Source organism: Mirounga leonina, unplaced genomic scaffold, assembly GCF_011800145.1.
Source record: "Mirounga leonina isolate KUSES-001 unplaced genomic scaffold, KU_Mleo_1.0 Mir_173, whole genome shotgun sequence".
Classification (NCBI taxonomy): Eukaryota; Metazoa; Chordata; class Mammalia; order Carnivora; family Phocidae; genus Mirounga; species Mirounga leonina.
In genome coordinates, this window is record NW_023270447.1 from 80,786,276 (window position 1) to 80,802,706 (window position 16,431).

The window sequence follows — 16,431 nt, forward strand, 5'->3', positions numbered from 1 at the left end:
ATCCATCCATCCATCCATCCATCCATCCATCCATCCATCCATCCATCTCTTCATGAAGCTCTTTCTCTTACTTCCTCTCTAACCATTGAGCAAATAGTTACTTAACACTTATTATTTGCCCAGCTCTCTCGTAGGTTCTGTAAGAAGGTACAGAGGATATCCACATGGCTGAGTGAAGAATTAGTTCCAACACGCCTGTATGTATGTATGTCTGCGATGGGGAACGTCCAGTACATCCCACAGAGCCCAGGTAGTAATGAGGGCAAGGTCCTTCTGCCTTCTCTGGACCTGAGCCAGCTCATGGATGAGGCAAAGCAACATCCCTTACTCAAAAACAAAGCAGCTTTTGCTGTTGAGCTGAGGGGTCCATGCAGAAGGAGGAGCCAGGACCCTGATATGCAGGGAGCTGAGACCTTTAGTCTTGAAGCTCTGGCCAATCCAGAGGAGGGAGATGAGAGTCTGAGGGTGTGTACTTGTGTGTATTCCTGAACAGTGGAAGCAAAAATCTCTGTGTAGTAATGGGCACTGGATCAATGTTCACACATGTACATGTGGATAGATGCGGGTGAGCTGTGCGTCCTGCGTGAGTAGAATGTGGGGATGCCTGTGCACACACAGGTAAGTGCGTACAGGTGAGTTGCACCTAAGCCAGGTACCCGTGTGTGTGTGTACGTACAGGTGTGACTGCTAGGTCTGCGTGTGCATGTGTCCTGTCTTGATTGTATGAGCTGCGCCTGCCTGAGGCTACAGCAGAAATCAGCCCTGCCCAAGTGATTTGGCTGGCATATGACCAAGGCCTCTTGAGGTAGAGCTGCCTCCGCCCAAGCTGGAACCCGTGGCTGTGGCCAATGCAACCCCTGGGACCTCTCGGATCCAGAGGTGAGAAGAAATGTCATGAGCGCTGCCTTGGAATCACGAGGCCTGGCCCAATACTCTCCCTGTCACCTGCCCACCGAGGGACCCTGTGGGTAGAGCCAGGAGGTGTGGGCACAGCCAGTGGGCAAGGCCCAGAGGGGTGGGATGGTCAGTACCAGTAATTGGGGCCATATTCCCTAGGCGTTCAAATCCTGCACCCGCCAACTGTTGCTGTGTGATTCGGGGCACACCAGCTCACCTATACAAGCCTCAGTTTCCTTGTCTGTAGAGTGGGGATGATGATAGCACCTACGGCAAAGAATTGTGGGGATGAGGTGAGAAAATGCAGATGAAGAGGTCAGCACTGCGCCTGGCACCCGGTGAGCTCAATGGCCTTGGGCTCTCATGCGACTGGGATTCAGTGAGCAGATGTGACCTTTGATGGAGGCAGGAAGGAAAGGAACAGCAAATGGAGCAACTCAAGGGTCCCACCTATCTCCTGTTCATGCGGCTTTGGGCAAATCACGTTGCCTCTCCGGACCCATTTCCTTGTCTGTAAAATGGGTAGAACAAATCCCAGCCTCCTCGAGGGCTCTTATGAGGATCAAACGAGATGATGCGCTTTAAGATGCTGGGCATAGAGGGCTCAGCGACTGCACCTAGATTCACAAAGGATATGCAAATGTCCTGGGGCTTTGGGAGTGCCTGGCTGGGCCCCGTGTTCCTCAGCTTCCCAGGCTCTAGGGCCGGAGCTGAGCCCCTGAGTGGTGCCCCTGAGGTCACCCAGCCTCCAGACTCCCAGCTGGTAGCACAGAGGTGGTGGTGGCCAGCCTTGCCCTGCCTTGGGGCTGCCCCTTGCTCCGGGTGGAAGTGTGAGAAGCTCTGATCTCTGGCCTCAGGGGGAGCCTGCAACTCAGGCATCTCATCTCTGCTACTTGGAGCAGGTCTTATCTGAGTCCCGGGCGACCTCGACCTCACCTCGCAGAAGCTGATCTGCAGAGTAGCAGCAGAAAGAGAGGGGGATCCTGGTCTAAGCCCTTCCGTGCACTATCTCAGGTCCGTGACCCCATTTTACAGATGATGCAGCTGAGGCCCTGCCCTAAGACACTGTGTAACTTGAAAGGCCACATGGCTCTCAGGTTGTGGAGCCAGGATTCAAGGCCAGGCGGTCTGATGCCAACTCCTAACCACCCCCATGCGCTTCACCCACAGCCTCCTACAGAATAACCCCTGGTGTGTGCACAGCACTTTAGAGGCTAGGAAGCACTCTACACCCCAAATCCTGCATTGGCCCCATTTTTCTCTTCCAGGAAATGCAAGTGACTTGTCCAAGGGCACATGGCCAAGCCAGGTGACCTTTCCTGACTCACCGAAGGCTCTGCCTACTCCCCCTGATTCTACCTCATGCCCGACTCTGTACCCGCCTCTGCAATGCTCCCTGGGGGTGGAGTGGAAAGGTCTGGCTCCGAAGAGCAATCAGAACGACAAAGCCTGGTCCCCTGCCTGTTGTGTGCTCACCGTGGGCTGGGTGGACACAATCTCATTTCACGTCTCACCAATCCCAACAATCTCAACAATGGTACAGCTGTTCCCATTTTACAAAGGTGGAAACTGAGGCACAGCAAGATTGCTGACCCCCAGTCAGGCATGGCATGTGAGCTGGAGGAACCCGAATTTGTCCTGCTTGTGCCTGTGGTCACTCTGTGTCATCCTTTTTAGCCTCTCCCGGCTGCCAGCCCGGGCTCAGCGCACAGTAGGACCCACGCCCTGTCAAGGTGGGCAAGGAGACACCAAGAAGCCCAACTTTACTGATGAGCAGCCAACTTCAAGGGCACCCTTCGTGCCGCAGAGCCTGCCTCTCCCTGGGATCGAGCCAGGGGCCGGCGAGGGCAGGGCTGTGACATTTCTCATTATGGCCTCTGTCAATGGCCCTCCCTGTCCCTCTGTCTCTCCGTGTCCCCTCTCCTCCGCCTTGTGCCCGCGCCTGGGCTCTAAATGTCTCAAATTAGATTAATCGGGAGTTGGCAGGAGATGCCAACCAGTAAACAAATCTCAGCCGTCAGCGCCTCGTCAGCCCGCGGCCCCAGAGGAGGACCCTTCTAGACACAAATTCTTATTAGACTTGTCAGATCTATTAAAATTCTTTTCACACTTCTGCGTTCTATCAGCCCCATCATTAGTACGGCCCTGGCCTCTGGGAACACCAGGGCCATATTAATCTGCCGTGTGCCCCATCCCTGCCCCCTGCCCCCACCCCCTTCAGGGACGGGAGAGACAGACAGATGGACAGATGATGGCCGGGAGCAGAAGAGAAGGTGTGGAGGTGTCCCTGGGAAGACAAGGGGCCCGGGAAGAGCAGTGGACTCTCCTGCTGAGGAGTCTGGCCACGGGCACACTCCATGCCCGCCCGCAAGGGAGCCTCTCCGAGGGCTGTAGGCGTGGCTCTGTTCACGTGGATGCGGGCTCTCAGGCCAATAGCCTTTCTGGGATCCACTTCCTCGTCTGTCCGGGAGGAATAACCACGTACAGCACACAGGGCAGCCGTGACTGCCAGACCCACAGTAGATGCTCAATAAACCTCGAAGCCATGTGTAACAGACACACATTAGTGAACCCTCAGAAATAAGTCGGTGTGTGTGCAGCTCCCCATGCGTAGGTGCCTGTGAAGTCATGGACGTGAATCCACACAAAGGTGGGCCCAGGTGTGTATCATTACTGAGTGTCCTACACGAGTCTGTGGTCTGGCCAAAAGAGAACCAGGTTGGAAGTCAGGGGACCTAGGGTCCACCATTCACCTATGTGAGCTCGGGAAAGTCCCTAGAGCCTTAGCTCTTGCAGCTGTAAGCTGAGGACAAATAAAATCTACTTTGGGTGGGGTTTTGAGGATGGCATGAAATGAGGAACATGCAATTTGCTGCATGCCTGGGCTAGACTCATGCACGGGACAGATGGGAGCAGGTGATGGGTGGCCCTAGGCACGCACAGGGGCTGTCTGGGATGTGCACTCTCGCACATGGACTGGGAGCGCAGTCATAGGTGTATTCAGTGTCCCATGAACATGGGGCAGGTGGTCAGCGGCAACATGATGTGTCCCTGTCCCTGAATGTCCCGGAATGTCAAAGGTGAGGAAGACGGCACAATGGAAAAACTCTGGGAGTCTAATCCCTGGACTCCCATTTCCCAGATGGCAAAACTGAGTCTCAGAGGCAGGGTGACCTGGCAGCAGAATCAGTGGTAGTGGGGCCAACTCTCCCTTGCGCCCCTCCCAGCGCGAAGCCTGGAGCCTTTGTGGGGGCGGGGTGGGGTCTGCCCCGGGGATTCCCTCTGGATAGGGCTGGAGAATATGGCTCAGGAGGAGCTCTGAGCCACCCCTGGAGGAGCCAGGGGGGGCAGGGCTGGAGCTCAGGGGGAAAGTGGGGGGAACGGAAAGGAGGGAGGGAGGGGGAGGGGAAATGGCTCTGAGCAGCTTCTCCCCTAGCAAAGGAGGAACAAACACTCCTTTCTCGCCTCCTGGGCCCTTTCCCTTTTGATCCCCCCTCCCTTGCAGCCCCCATGCTGACTTTGGGGTTAATTTTATTTCCGACTCGGGCAGGCACCCCTGGAGCAGGGCGCTGGGCTCCGGGTGTGACTAACGCCCGCCCCAGGCCGGGGCTGCTGCCTCCGCGCAGCTGCTCTCAACTCTTTATCAAGAGCATGTGTGTCCCGCTCGCTCTGCCCGGGAACGGGGCTGGGGCCGCGGACTGCCCGGGGCCCCCCTGGAAACGCTCGCGTGCACGTGGGCGAGCCCCGCTCGCAACCCTACCTGCGCACACGGGCTCTTGCTCCTCCCGCGCGCAACTCCACGCAGTTACGCGCACAGGCAACGCCGCGTGTCCACGGCCCGACGCCCAGCTAAACACAGGTGCGCGCAGCCTCGCCTCTTGCGCCCCGATTTCCGCACCGCACGCGTAGCGTGCATGCCCGTCACGTGTACCCCAGAACATCTATGCACCCGCAGACACACACGAGCATCTGTGCGTGCCGTGCATGCACACACGCACACACGGAGCCACGCATGTCCGCACACTCTTACACACATCTGCACACGCGCATACGTTTGTTACACATGTCCGCAGAGTGACATCTGCCCAGCACACACGTCACACACGCAGGCACTCACGGAGACACCCAGCCACACGGACACACCTGAATGTACACTGAAGCACACGTGTGTGTGTGTGTGTGACCGACATACACTCACGGGACCAAACGTGAGCACTTGTGTGCTCACAGACTCACGTGCATATCACGTGGACGCAATAGGCTCCTTTACACTCAGCTATGTGACTAGCCAGGTGTACACGTGCGTGTGCCACTCACACGTTCACACATACACACACACAAGGATGCGTGTGCAAACACGTGTGCTGAACGACACGATACACACAGACACACGAATCATACGTATCCGTGACACACGTATTCTCGCACACACACACACGTGCGCACACACACGCCAAACACACACATCCATGGGGCGGGGGCCGTGAACACAGCTCGGAGGTGGAGGCCGGCACAGCTGGCCCTCATTTAGCTGTGGAGGCCAAGGCCAAGCGAGGAGCGGCTGGTGTGGGGGCAGGAAGCAGAGGTCAGTGAGGCTGGGCGGGGGGCGGGGGCGGCGGAGGGGGCAGAGGACACCCTCGGGCTGGGACCTCAGCCTCATCCCGCGCGCCCTTCTGATTAGTTTGACACCAGCAGGTGAGGCCTTTGCCAGGAGAGGGGCAGGAGGGGAGCCCGGTGACCTTGGCTCTCGGTGCCTCGTGGCCTGCCCTGACGCTGCCCCATCTGGCAGCCTTTTGCAGGCTCTGGTCCGAGGGTCAGCTTCCCCCCTCCACGCCGCCCCCCTGCATCTAAGCAAGGTGCCAGGGGGCTGGGGGCTGGGGAGGGCCCAGGAGACCCGCTCAAAGTTTGGGGCAAACAGGGCTGAGGACGGTTGGGGCTGGGGTACAGGACAGAGATGAAAATCCAGCTGTCGCCCACACCCAGGGGGCAGAAAGCAGCAGGGTCTCTAGCACCACACCGTCCAACATGGCGGCCGCCAGCCACACGTGGCCACCGAGCCCCTGAAACATGGCCACATCGCCAAGAAACCGGGTTTTACATTTTAATTTAATTTTATCTAATTTAAATGTGAACACTGAAATTCAATTTAGCTTAGTGGTTGGGAAACTTTACAGTATATTTGGAACAACTTGGGTGTGGAAGTCCATTTCTCAGTTGTGATTTTATGAAATTTAAATACAGATCGAGTAGTTCCAATGAAAACTTAGTGTCTGAATTAAAATGGGCTGGATTTCAAAGACACCGCATGAAAAAAGAAATGCAAAATAGCTCGCTCATAACTGTATGGGTGACATGTCAAATGATCATCATTTCAGATATATTGGGTCAAACAAAATATGTTAGCGAAAATCACTCCACTTGTTTCTTCTTGCATTTTAAGCTGTGGCTACTAGGACATTTTAAATGCCATTCTTGGCTCCTGGTACCGTTCTCTGGGACAGCGCCGCCCCAAGGCCACAGGAGGGGGAGGGCAGGGGCCGGGCTCAGTACCAGCTTAGGACAACAGTCCATTCTTCCCCGGCCTCGATTTTCTCATCTGTGAAATAGGCACCCGCACCCCAACACCGCCTCGCAGCGCTCTACAAATAAACAGACGGTCCTCGGAGGGGGGCAGGGAGGGGGCGGATGACGCCTGGGGCGCCAGGCACTCACTCTGGTTGTACTGGCCATACTGGTAGCCAGCCACGGGGTCCACGCTGTAGCCGGTGGTGCTGTAGGTGGGCGGGCAGTAGGACTGGGAGCTGGGCAGGCTGTCTCCCGGCTTGATGGAGTCGGCCCGCTGGCTGCAGCTGGCCGAGATGGAGGGGGCCGAGTCCAGCCCGCCGTGCAGCGGGGAGATGGAGAAGTCGGCCTGAGGCTGTGGCGGCACAGCGCTGGGGTTGCTCAGGATGCTCATCACCTGTGGGGGAGAGACGGTCGGTGCGGCCCGAGCAGCAGGCATGGGGGGCTCGGAGGACGGTGTGTCGGGGGTCGATGCCAGGCTGGCCCCGAACAGGCCTTGGCTGGGGTTGCTCCCTTGAAATCCCTGCACAGCCCCAAGAGCCTCAGTTTACCTGGTTTGCTTGCCCTTATGGGTAAGACGGTTAGTGGTTTCTCCTGGTTAGGTCCTGACCCATGGAAGCACCCCTCGCCGAGAGCTCCAAGGGGGCAGGGCAGGGCCTCCTTCCCGTCTTGGATATCCCCAGGCCTGGTTCTAAGGGACATCTGGTGCCTGTCTGATGAATGAATGAATGCATGAACGAACGAACTAGCTGATGATGTCTCTCCCATCAGACAGGGGCTCCTCCAGGACAGGAAGCTGAGCCTCCCCTGTCAGACTTGGATGCCCCCATCTTCCAACACAGAGTTAGAACAGGACTCTGGATCTAGTCTGGCTTCACCCCTGGTCCTGTGGTAAGCCTGCTCTGCTCTTGACTTTGAGATCCTGCTCCTACAATGCCAACATCCATGGCCAACGTTTTCAAAGAGCCTTGCGGGTACCCTTCCTTGACTCTGGTAGCTCTCAGATGTCTGTGATCATCAACCCTTCCCTGCTGGGCCAGGACAGCAAACAGGAACTCACCATCAGTGCTGGTGACCCCAGACTGGCAGGGTGAGGCTCATCTCTAGATACTCAGCTTAAAGAACCTGGTTTGGTTCACTGATGTGTTCACTTATTCATTCAACAAACATGCATTGATGGTGACTGCAGCCCCAGGCCTCAGGCAGGGCCCTGGGTCTTCAGAGGAGGAAGAACCATGGTTCCTGCCCTCGGCAGGGGGGATGTCTGCATAAGGAGGGGGAGGCAACTGGGAGCAGACCATCAAGATATGAAGTGGTGAGGGGCATGACAGAGGCCGCTCAGGGGGGCTGTGGGAAGGGAAGGGAACTCAGCCAGTCTGGTGGTCCAGGCAGGCTTCTGGAGGAGGTGACACCTGCTGTCCAGCTCTCCAGGACAGAGAGTGGGGAAAGGTGGTGCAGGCAGCAGGTGTCTCTCCATGTGGGAGCACGGGTGTCCCAGCCAGTCCCGGGAGACAATGGAGAGGCAGGCCCTTGTGCAGCTGACCTGCAAGGCCCAGGACCCTGGTGACCTCCTGGTGATGCCACACCCCCTGCGGGAGGGAGGCTTCGGTGCCAGGTGGGAAGCCGAGCTGCTAACCTGCCCAGCAGCAAGCTAAAGAAGCAGGCTGTGGTCCGTGCTGGGCACACGGCTGTGTTCTCTGATTTCCCCACTTGCCTCTCGGGAGAAGGCAGGCTAGGGGCATTGCTAGAAGCAATCTTGCTGCCGACTGGATACCTTCTGGAAACTGCTACCTTCTCCTCTGTGACTTGTCCCTACCATAGGCACTGAGGCAGGGTGGGGGTGGAGAGCATGGATGTGGAATCCTCAGGCCAGGGACAGCCCCTGGACTTCTCTGCTTACAGCCTCAGATGTCCTTTAGCACCTGTGACTGCCCGCAGTCTTGAGGAAAAGACATGACAACTGTCCCTAACTCAGAGGGTGGCTGGGGGGATGAGGTGGGGTCTGCGTGCAGAGGGCTTTACGCCTGGCCAGCACTCCCGGAAACAGGGCCCCAGCTCCCCGAGGCTTCCTCTTCCCTTTCTCCTTCCTTTCCTTCCTCTTGGCATGAACTCCCATGGCTCGCCCAATCCAGAGCCCTACAGAGGTGCGTGAGGCTGAGCCGTGATGCCCCTTCCTCAGATGAAGGAACAGAGGCCTTCAAAAGGCTGTGTCTTCTCCAGACCTCACTGCAAATCTGTGGGGAGCAGCTCAGGGTCCAGAGGCCTGAGCCCACTCGCCTGATAGGGTCAGGACTGGCTCTCAAGGATGCATTTGGGCATCTGAGCCCTTCAGAGGTCCTCAGTCCAGGGGCCAGCAGCAGTCTGTACCCTGGGCAGCCGCTGGCTGAGGATGATTGAGGCTGGGGCCCCCCGTGGCTGGGGCATGAGCACAGCCTCTCCCTGACCCTCCCCTGGATGCTCCCAGCACAATCCCCTCACCCTGGGGTCACCCTCCTGGGTCCCTGTACTCCCCCTCCCCCCAGAGCCAGAGTCAAGGGCACAGGGCCTGGGGGGCTGGTCTTTGCCTCCACTGCAGGTGGTAGGGCTCAGGTGGGACTTGACAGTGTATCAGCCCTGTCCACAAGGCAAAGACCCGACGGGATGGGTGTGTGAGAAGGGGAGAGTCTGGGCAGGTGTCCGGCTACTCTGGGCAGTGGCCTGACCCGTGGAATCTCCTACGTGGGAGGGTCCATGTCGGGGTACAGGGGTGGTGGCAGGAGGGACCCCATGAAGGGGGTGTTGCTGAGGATGCCTGACACCGTTGGGCTGTGTCTGTTGCTTTCCGACTGGAGATGGGTTCTCTGGGGCCTAGGAAATTTGGTGTATGTTTGGGTGGGACCTTAGGGGGAACTAAGGAATCTAGCACTTGCCAGGGGGTTAGGAGACCTGATTCTCTTCCATGTTGCCTGCCAGGTGCCCAATCTAGACTCCACTTTCCATCTAAATTAAGAAAATCACCGGGGCGCCTGGGTGGCTCAGTTGTTAAGCGTCTGCCTTCAGCTCGGGTCATGATCCCAGGGTCCTGGGATCCAGCCCCGCATTGGGCTCCCTGCTCCGCGAGAAGCCTGCTTCTCCCTCTCCCACTCCCCCTGCTTGTGTTCCCTCTCTCGCTTTGTCTCTGTCAAATAAATAAATAAAATCTTTAAAAAAAAAAAATCACCAACGCCCCCCCCATAAACATTAACCCTGTTCTCCCCTCGAAGGAGGCCTGGACTCCAAGAATAGACTCAGAGGCTCAGGGAAAACACACAGGCCCCATTTCCCTTCCTTCAGGAGGATAACTGTGGGCACAGGGAGACTCTCGGGAGGGTCTGTCAGTTCTGCTGAGACCCCAGTTTAATCCTTCCCTCCTGCACACCGCCAAGATGCCAAGGTCACAAGAGACAATGGAACTGGAGGGGAGTGAAGGGGGAGGGGTTCGGGAGAGGAGGAGCATGTTTTGGGATGGGCTGGGAGCTATGCACAGACAGTACTCATCCTGCAGGACAGAGACCCACAGAGAACTGCCACAAATCTGACCACAGCACTCAAGAATTATCAGTGGCGGGGCACTTGGTGGCTCAGTTGGTTAAGCGTCTGCCTTTGGCTCAGGTCATGATCCCAGGGTCCTTCTTCTCTCTCTCCCTGTTGCTCCCCCAGCTTGTGCTCTCTCCTCTCTGGCTCTCACTCTCACTCTCAAATAAATAAATAAAATCTTAAAAAAAAAAAAAAAGAATTATCAGTGGCTCTTCATTACCTCCCAGATAAACAGGACAAAATCTAGTGATCAGACCACTACCTACCTGTGTCAACCCCTACCTTTCTTCCTGCCTTACACTTTGTGTCCCAGCTAGACTGCATGATATGGTGTTTCCTGAAGACATCTGTCATTCATTCATTTATTCATTCAACAAACATTTCATAGAGTGCTACCATGTGCCAGCCTGCAGAGAGGGCTGGCCCATGAGCTCTTTGAGGGCAGGACAGGACTGTGGCTCACCTACCCTTGCTGCCCCAGCACCGAAATTGTGCCTGCTACATACTATGAGCCCAGAAAAACCCGGCTGAATTCATAGATATCACTTAACAAATCTTAAGTGAGCACCTATTATGTGCCAGACACAGCTGGGCATGGAGGATGCAGCAGTGAGCACCAGCCCTCCATGCCCTTCTGGAGCCAGCTTCTCATGAAGGAGGCTGACAATAAACCAACAAATACATAATATAGTTTCTGATACCAGGAAGTGTTTATAGAGGATAAACAAAGGGGACAAGTGCAGTAGTCAGGCAAGAGCTCCCCAAGAGGTGATATCCAGCAAGACCCAAAGAGCCAGCTACAGGAGGATATAGCAGAAGAGCTTTGCGGGCAGAGGAGTCAGCAAGTGCAAAGGTCCTGGGGTGGGAACACACCCAACAAGTTTAAGAAATAACAAGTTCAATGTGGAGAGTGAAAATCCTGAGAGCTGCAGGGCCTCCTAGAGTTTGTCAGAAGGGGCTTGTGTGGTGCCCAGTAGCTCGGGAGGTCTCAGAATCAGCTCAGGCCTGGGGAGATTTTCCTGTAATGGGATTTGTTCAATGGGATTTGCCCTGGAACATCAAATCAAATCCACATCTGGGATAGGTGTGAATGGGGATGCGAGGAGGCTGCTTACTCTCTCCCAGAGTCCCTGGTGGCCTGTGGATCAAAAGGGCTGCCATTTCATCCAACCCCCTGTCTCCAAGCAAATGGGACAGGACCCACCTGAAGAGACATGGGAGCGTTGACTCCTTGAGCAAACAGGCTATTATTACCCCTATTATGCAGGCGGGGAAACTGAGGCTCAGAGAAGAGGAAAGGCACACCCGAGATCACAGAGCCTGGAAGAGGCAGGGTTGGGATTTGAACCCTCATCTCCCTGACCAGGAGCTGGGCTGCTTCCCACCAGGCTGTGCCAGAGACTGTGGGGAGAGAGGCCCTTGACAACTCTGCGGTGGGGAGTGCTGTGGACCTAAGTGGCCCTCCGCGGCAGCCGGTTGGCCTCTGGGCCCCTGGGAGCCCCTCTTCGCCCGCAGAAGCAGGAAGCTTTGCCCAGGGTTAGGGGCCCAGCTGAAGTCTGGGGCCTGCAAACTTTTGAACTTGAGGAAGTCCCAGTCTGATGCGGTAATCCACCCCCCTCAAGAATGCTAAGGCCTCTCCCCCGGTGGGTTTTACTTTTTTCCCGGTGACCTTGCTTTCGCTAATGTATTACTTCTTGGTACGTTACCGTTACTAACTCAAAATCAATACCGACCTCCACATCTGTAAGGTTTTATCTGAAGGCAAATCTCCGGGCTGTCCGTCAGGCTGAGTGACAGCCATCCCTTCCTCGGCCCCCACCCGCCACGGCCCCCGCCCGCCCCCAGCCCCTTCCTCTCCCTCTGCTCTAAATCAGTCCCAGCCTCCACCAGACTAAATCAATAAGGGGCGGCCTCATCCCCCTTCCGCCGCTGGGGAGAGGCTCGCAGGTTTGGGGGGTGGGGGCTGCGGGAGCCCCGTGCCAGCCCTCCTTCCACATCCTCCGCTCACCACCCCCTCCCTGGGACGCGGTGGCGAGCTCCCCTCCTTTAAAAGAAGGGGATGGGAAAAATGTAATTAATTCCCTCCGCTCCTGAGCTGGCCCCAGGGCCTGGGACCGAGGAGGCTGAGCGGTGGGATCTGCACCCTCTGTGATAACCGAGCGCGCTTCGGGAGTGAGGCTGCAATTAGAAGGGGATCGCCATCACTGGGGCTCCGTGGCACGGTGCGGGGTGGGCGGCTGGGGGCCGCAGGGGAACACAGAGGAGACAAGGCGAGGCAGGGATCATGCCTGGAGAGGTCAGAACACTGGGACCCGGAGATGGGACCAGGGCTGGAAGGAGGCCAAGGGCCACCTGGACCCGTGGGCAGGTCAGGGAGCCCCACCTCCGCACGGCCAGAGGGGACCCCGAGGCCCCAGAGGGACTCAGCCATTCTGTGCTCCCAGGGGCTTCCCTGTGGTGCCATGGGCCAGAGTATTAGCACTAGCATCCGGGCTCCGCCTCGGGTGAGCTGTGACCCTCCGCAATTTCTTTAACCTTCTGTGCCTCAGCTTTCTCATCTGTAAAACGGGCATGGCAAGAATTGTAGCTACCTGTAGGGGCATTGTAAGAAATAACTGAGTAAATGCACCTTGCACGCTTAAGGCAGTGCCGGGCACGCGGTCTGTTCTCAGCACAGGCTCGCTCTCCCCCTCCGCTCTCACCTGGATGAGAAGGCACCGGGCCTGAGCTCGAAATCATCGCTGGAAGGCGGACTCCAGGAACTCCTCCCGGTCCTGACTGTGTCTTTCTCATCTCTTCTTCCCCAGGGGCCTGGCATGCAGTGGGAGCTTTCTGAGTGGAGAGGCCCTGCCCCCACACAGAAGGGCACAGGGCCCCGATGGCCAACCTGCAAAGTCTCCAGCAGAAACTGAGGCCCAAATGGGACGGCGACTTCCACTCCAGGAGAGTCACCACAAACTAATGGCACACCGTCCCGGGCTTACTGCCACTCCCTCGGGCCCTCCGCCTGGGGGTGGGCTCTGAAAGGACCGGCTGGTGTGGCTCACTGAGCACCTTCATCTCCGCCTCCAGCCCTGGGTCCCCGGCTCACTAGCTCGTTCTCCTAACTTCCACAAGAGCTGAGGGAGGGGGGCAGGTTTGGGGGCAGCCTAGCTCACCACATGAGGGCCTGGGGTCCCTCCTTATGTGCAGATGGAGTTCATGGGGGCAGGCTGAGGGCTGGGGAGGAGGGACACGACTGCCCCATTGGGCTCTGTCTGCTCGGTTACCGCCTCCCCACCTTGGCTGCCCACTGGAATCAACCAGGGAAGTCTTTTAAAATGACGATGCCAGGGGGACGCCTGGGTGGTCAGTCGGTTAAGCATCTGCCTTCAGCTCAGGTCATGATCCCGGGGTCCTGGGTCGAGCCCCGCATCGAGCTCCCTGCTCAGCGGGGAGCCTGCTTCTCCCTCTCCCTCTGCCCCTCTCCCAGCTCATGCTCTCTCTCTCTCTCAAATAAATAAATAAAATATTTTAAAAAATAAATCAAATGCAGATGTCAGGATCTCACACCCTGTAGATGCTGATTAGTTGGTCTGAGGGTCTGGGCATCAGGAGCGTTTCCAGCCTGCTGCCCCAGGTGATTCTAATGTGCAGCCAAGTTTGTGAAACCCTGCTTTCAAATCATTGTTATTCTCGCTACACACACATAATAATGACTTCAAGTCCTCACCCACACAGATGAAGACATGGGCGCACACACAAAACACACTGACACACCGGTTGCACACGGCATTAAGCAGACACGCCAACACGAACACACAAAGAATGATACACATGAAAATGTGCACGTGTGCACACAGCTAGGCCACAGCCCATCACGTGCCTCATAGACCCACGCTCGGGCCAACACGCACACACGTTCACACACACCGCAACCTCACAACTCCACAATCGTCAGCTCACTGATGCAAGCCGACAAGCCTCTGTTCACCCTGCTCCAGCCCCCAACGGACACGCAGACACACATCACACAAACACACCTCCAGCCCGTCCCACCGCCTGTCCCCAGCTCCACATTGGGATTAGTGCAAGCGAGAAATCACCCACCCAGGCAGCCAAGCACCCGCCCCGCTCCCCCTCTCTCCTGCTCCCGGCTCGCTAAGAGGATCGGGCCCCCTCCCCTCCCCCTGCCCCCTGTGGACAGCGGTAATGGGCTTCGGGTGCTGACTTTGAGCTTCCAAACAAGATTTCCTGCAGGTCTCCCCGTCCCCACCCCCCTTTGCCTTCCATCTCTCTGCTTATGGCCCTCACCCTCCCTCCACCGTCCACATCTCAACCAGGAGAGCTGGTGCCCCGCCTGGCCAGCAAGCTCCCCTGCCCCCCTCCACCCACCCCCAGACCCCAGCCCCTCTCCTGCGTCACCACCAGCCTTCCGTGAATGCTTTTCTAAGCCTGGCTACTGCCATTCTCTTGCCCAGCACAGCACCTTACAGTTTCCAAAGCATTTCCCTTCAAGCCTCAAACCTTTCCAGATGAGGGACAGGCTTAGGGGCTCACCCAGAGTCACCTAGGGAATGAGTGGTATCAATGGGGCAAGAGCCCTCGACCTCTGACTCCTAGTCCAATACTCTTGTCCTGCACCTGACTGTGGTCTTTGTTTACCATAGACAGCTCTCGGTCATTCTTAAGTCCGTGCGTGTGTGCATGCGTGCGTGCGTGTGTACATGCACGCATGCATGTGCATGTACATGTGTGCATGTGTGCGCGCGTGTACATGCATGCGTGTGCATGTGTGCACGTGCGTGCATGCATGTGTGTGTGCGTGTGTGCACGTGCATGCATATGCGTGCGTGCGTGCGTGTGCGTGTGTGTTCGGTGGGGTGCACGTGGGAGTATCACATGTGGGAATATTGCTCCCCAGCCCAAACTCCTTCGGGTTAACTCTCCTTCCACGTACGAGTCCAACATAGCTGACCCAAAAAGACTCAGGAGACAGGCTCTGTCTGATTGCGGAGGGAGGCAGGGAGGGGAATCTGCAGAGAAAGGCTTCAGCCTAGGCTCTGGTAAGAACTCCTGGAGTGTGGAGGAAGATGCAGGCAGGCTCAGCTGGAAAACAGTGGGAAGTCTTGGGCTTGGGCCTCACCCAGAGGATGCTATCACCCTTACTGTGGCCCTACCCATTGATCCTGATCCTGACCCTGACCCAGGAGGTCTATCCTATTCCCAGTGCCTGGCACGGAGCAGGTGTCCAACTGATATTGGTTGAGTGAGTGAATGAATGAATGAATGAATGAATGAATTTATCTGTCATCCCCGGCGCAGGGCCTGGCATAGAGTTGCATAAATGAAAAGAAAAAATGGAGGGGTCTTGTGGCACACTCACACGGTCCCTCAACTCCATGGATTTCAGAGCCTCCTCCCCACCCTGGAGGTCCTTGAGGCTTAGCTAAAGACTAGAAGTCGGAGGGGGGGATTGACAGAATGACTCCCACTCGTTGTCTAAGAAGTTAAAGACTTTCTTTCTCTCTCTCTCTAACACACAAACACACACACACACACACATTTCCAATGTTTGCTCTATGAGATGTCAATCTCCAAAATCTGGAAACATCTAGAAATATCTGGAAGCACTGGAGGGGGGCTGGCTTTGGCGTCCCCTCCCTGGGTGGTGCCTGGGTTAGGTGTCACCGCCAGGATGAGTCCAAGGACTCCTGGCTCCTGGTAGGGGCTGGAGCTAGTGGGGTACGGTGGGATTTGGGGACCATCTCTGATGGCACGATAATGGTGGAGGGGGATTAGAGCGACCGCTCTGAGCGGTGGCGGTGGCGGGGCTGCAGAAGGAAGGGGCCGATCGCCGGGAAAGATATGACTATTTAAAGATAATGATTGCATAAATTTAATTAGCACACTTTCACGCGGCAAATGGCCGTTTTGTAATTAATGTATCTGGCCTTACTAAGCATGAAAGATTCCATCTCCTCCCCCTCCCCTCCCTCTCCCCCTCCTCCGCGGCCCTAATGAAAGACAGAGAGCAAGTGACAGAAACAGTTTGTCAGTGGCTCCAGGTGTCAGGGGCCTAATTGGCTGAGCTGAGGGGAGGGGGGGTGGAAGGGCTGAGAAGGGGGCCACGGGGGGGGGCCTCCTGGACTCCGGGCCCAGGTTGGGAAAGGAGGAGGAGGGGGAGGCCCAGGCTCTCGCCCCCCTGGCGTGGGGGGTGCTCCCCCTTGGTAATTGCCGGAGACGAGGACGCAGATTGGCCGTGGCAGGGAGGCCTCGTTAGTACCTGGGCAAACAAGCTGGCACATATCACAATGCGTTAAGGACTCCCAGCCATGATAGCTCAGGGCCTGCTCCCCCTCTCCCAGGAGCCAAGTCCCTTGAGTAGAATGAACGAATGCCCTCCCCTCCCCGCCGCCCCCGGGTATTGAGATGCTC

General features: G+C 56.9%; 1 protein-coding gene across 2 annotated transcripts in view; it reads right to left on the minus strand.

The window, feature by feature from the left end:
• The window catches only part of PAX7 (paired box 7), a 94,414-nt gene that overhangs the window by 1,220 nt on the left and 76,763 nt on the right, over positions 1 to 16,431 (minus strand). For both annotated transcript variants that reach the window (XM_035019653.1, XM_035019652.1), the window contains exon 8: positions 6,610 to 6,856. In XM_035019653.1, the coding sequence (XP_034875544.1) occupies positions 6,610 to 6,856 (247 nt within the window). The remainder of the gene's footprint in view (positions 1 to 6,609; positions 6,857 to 16,431) is intronic.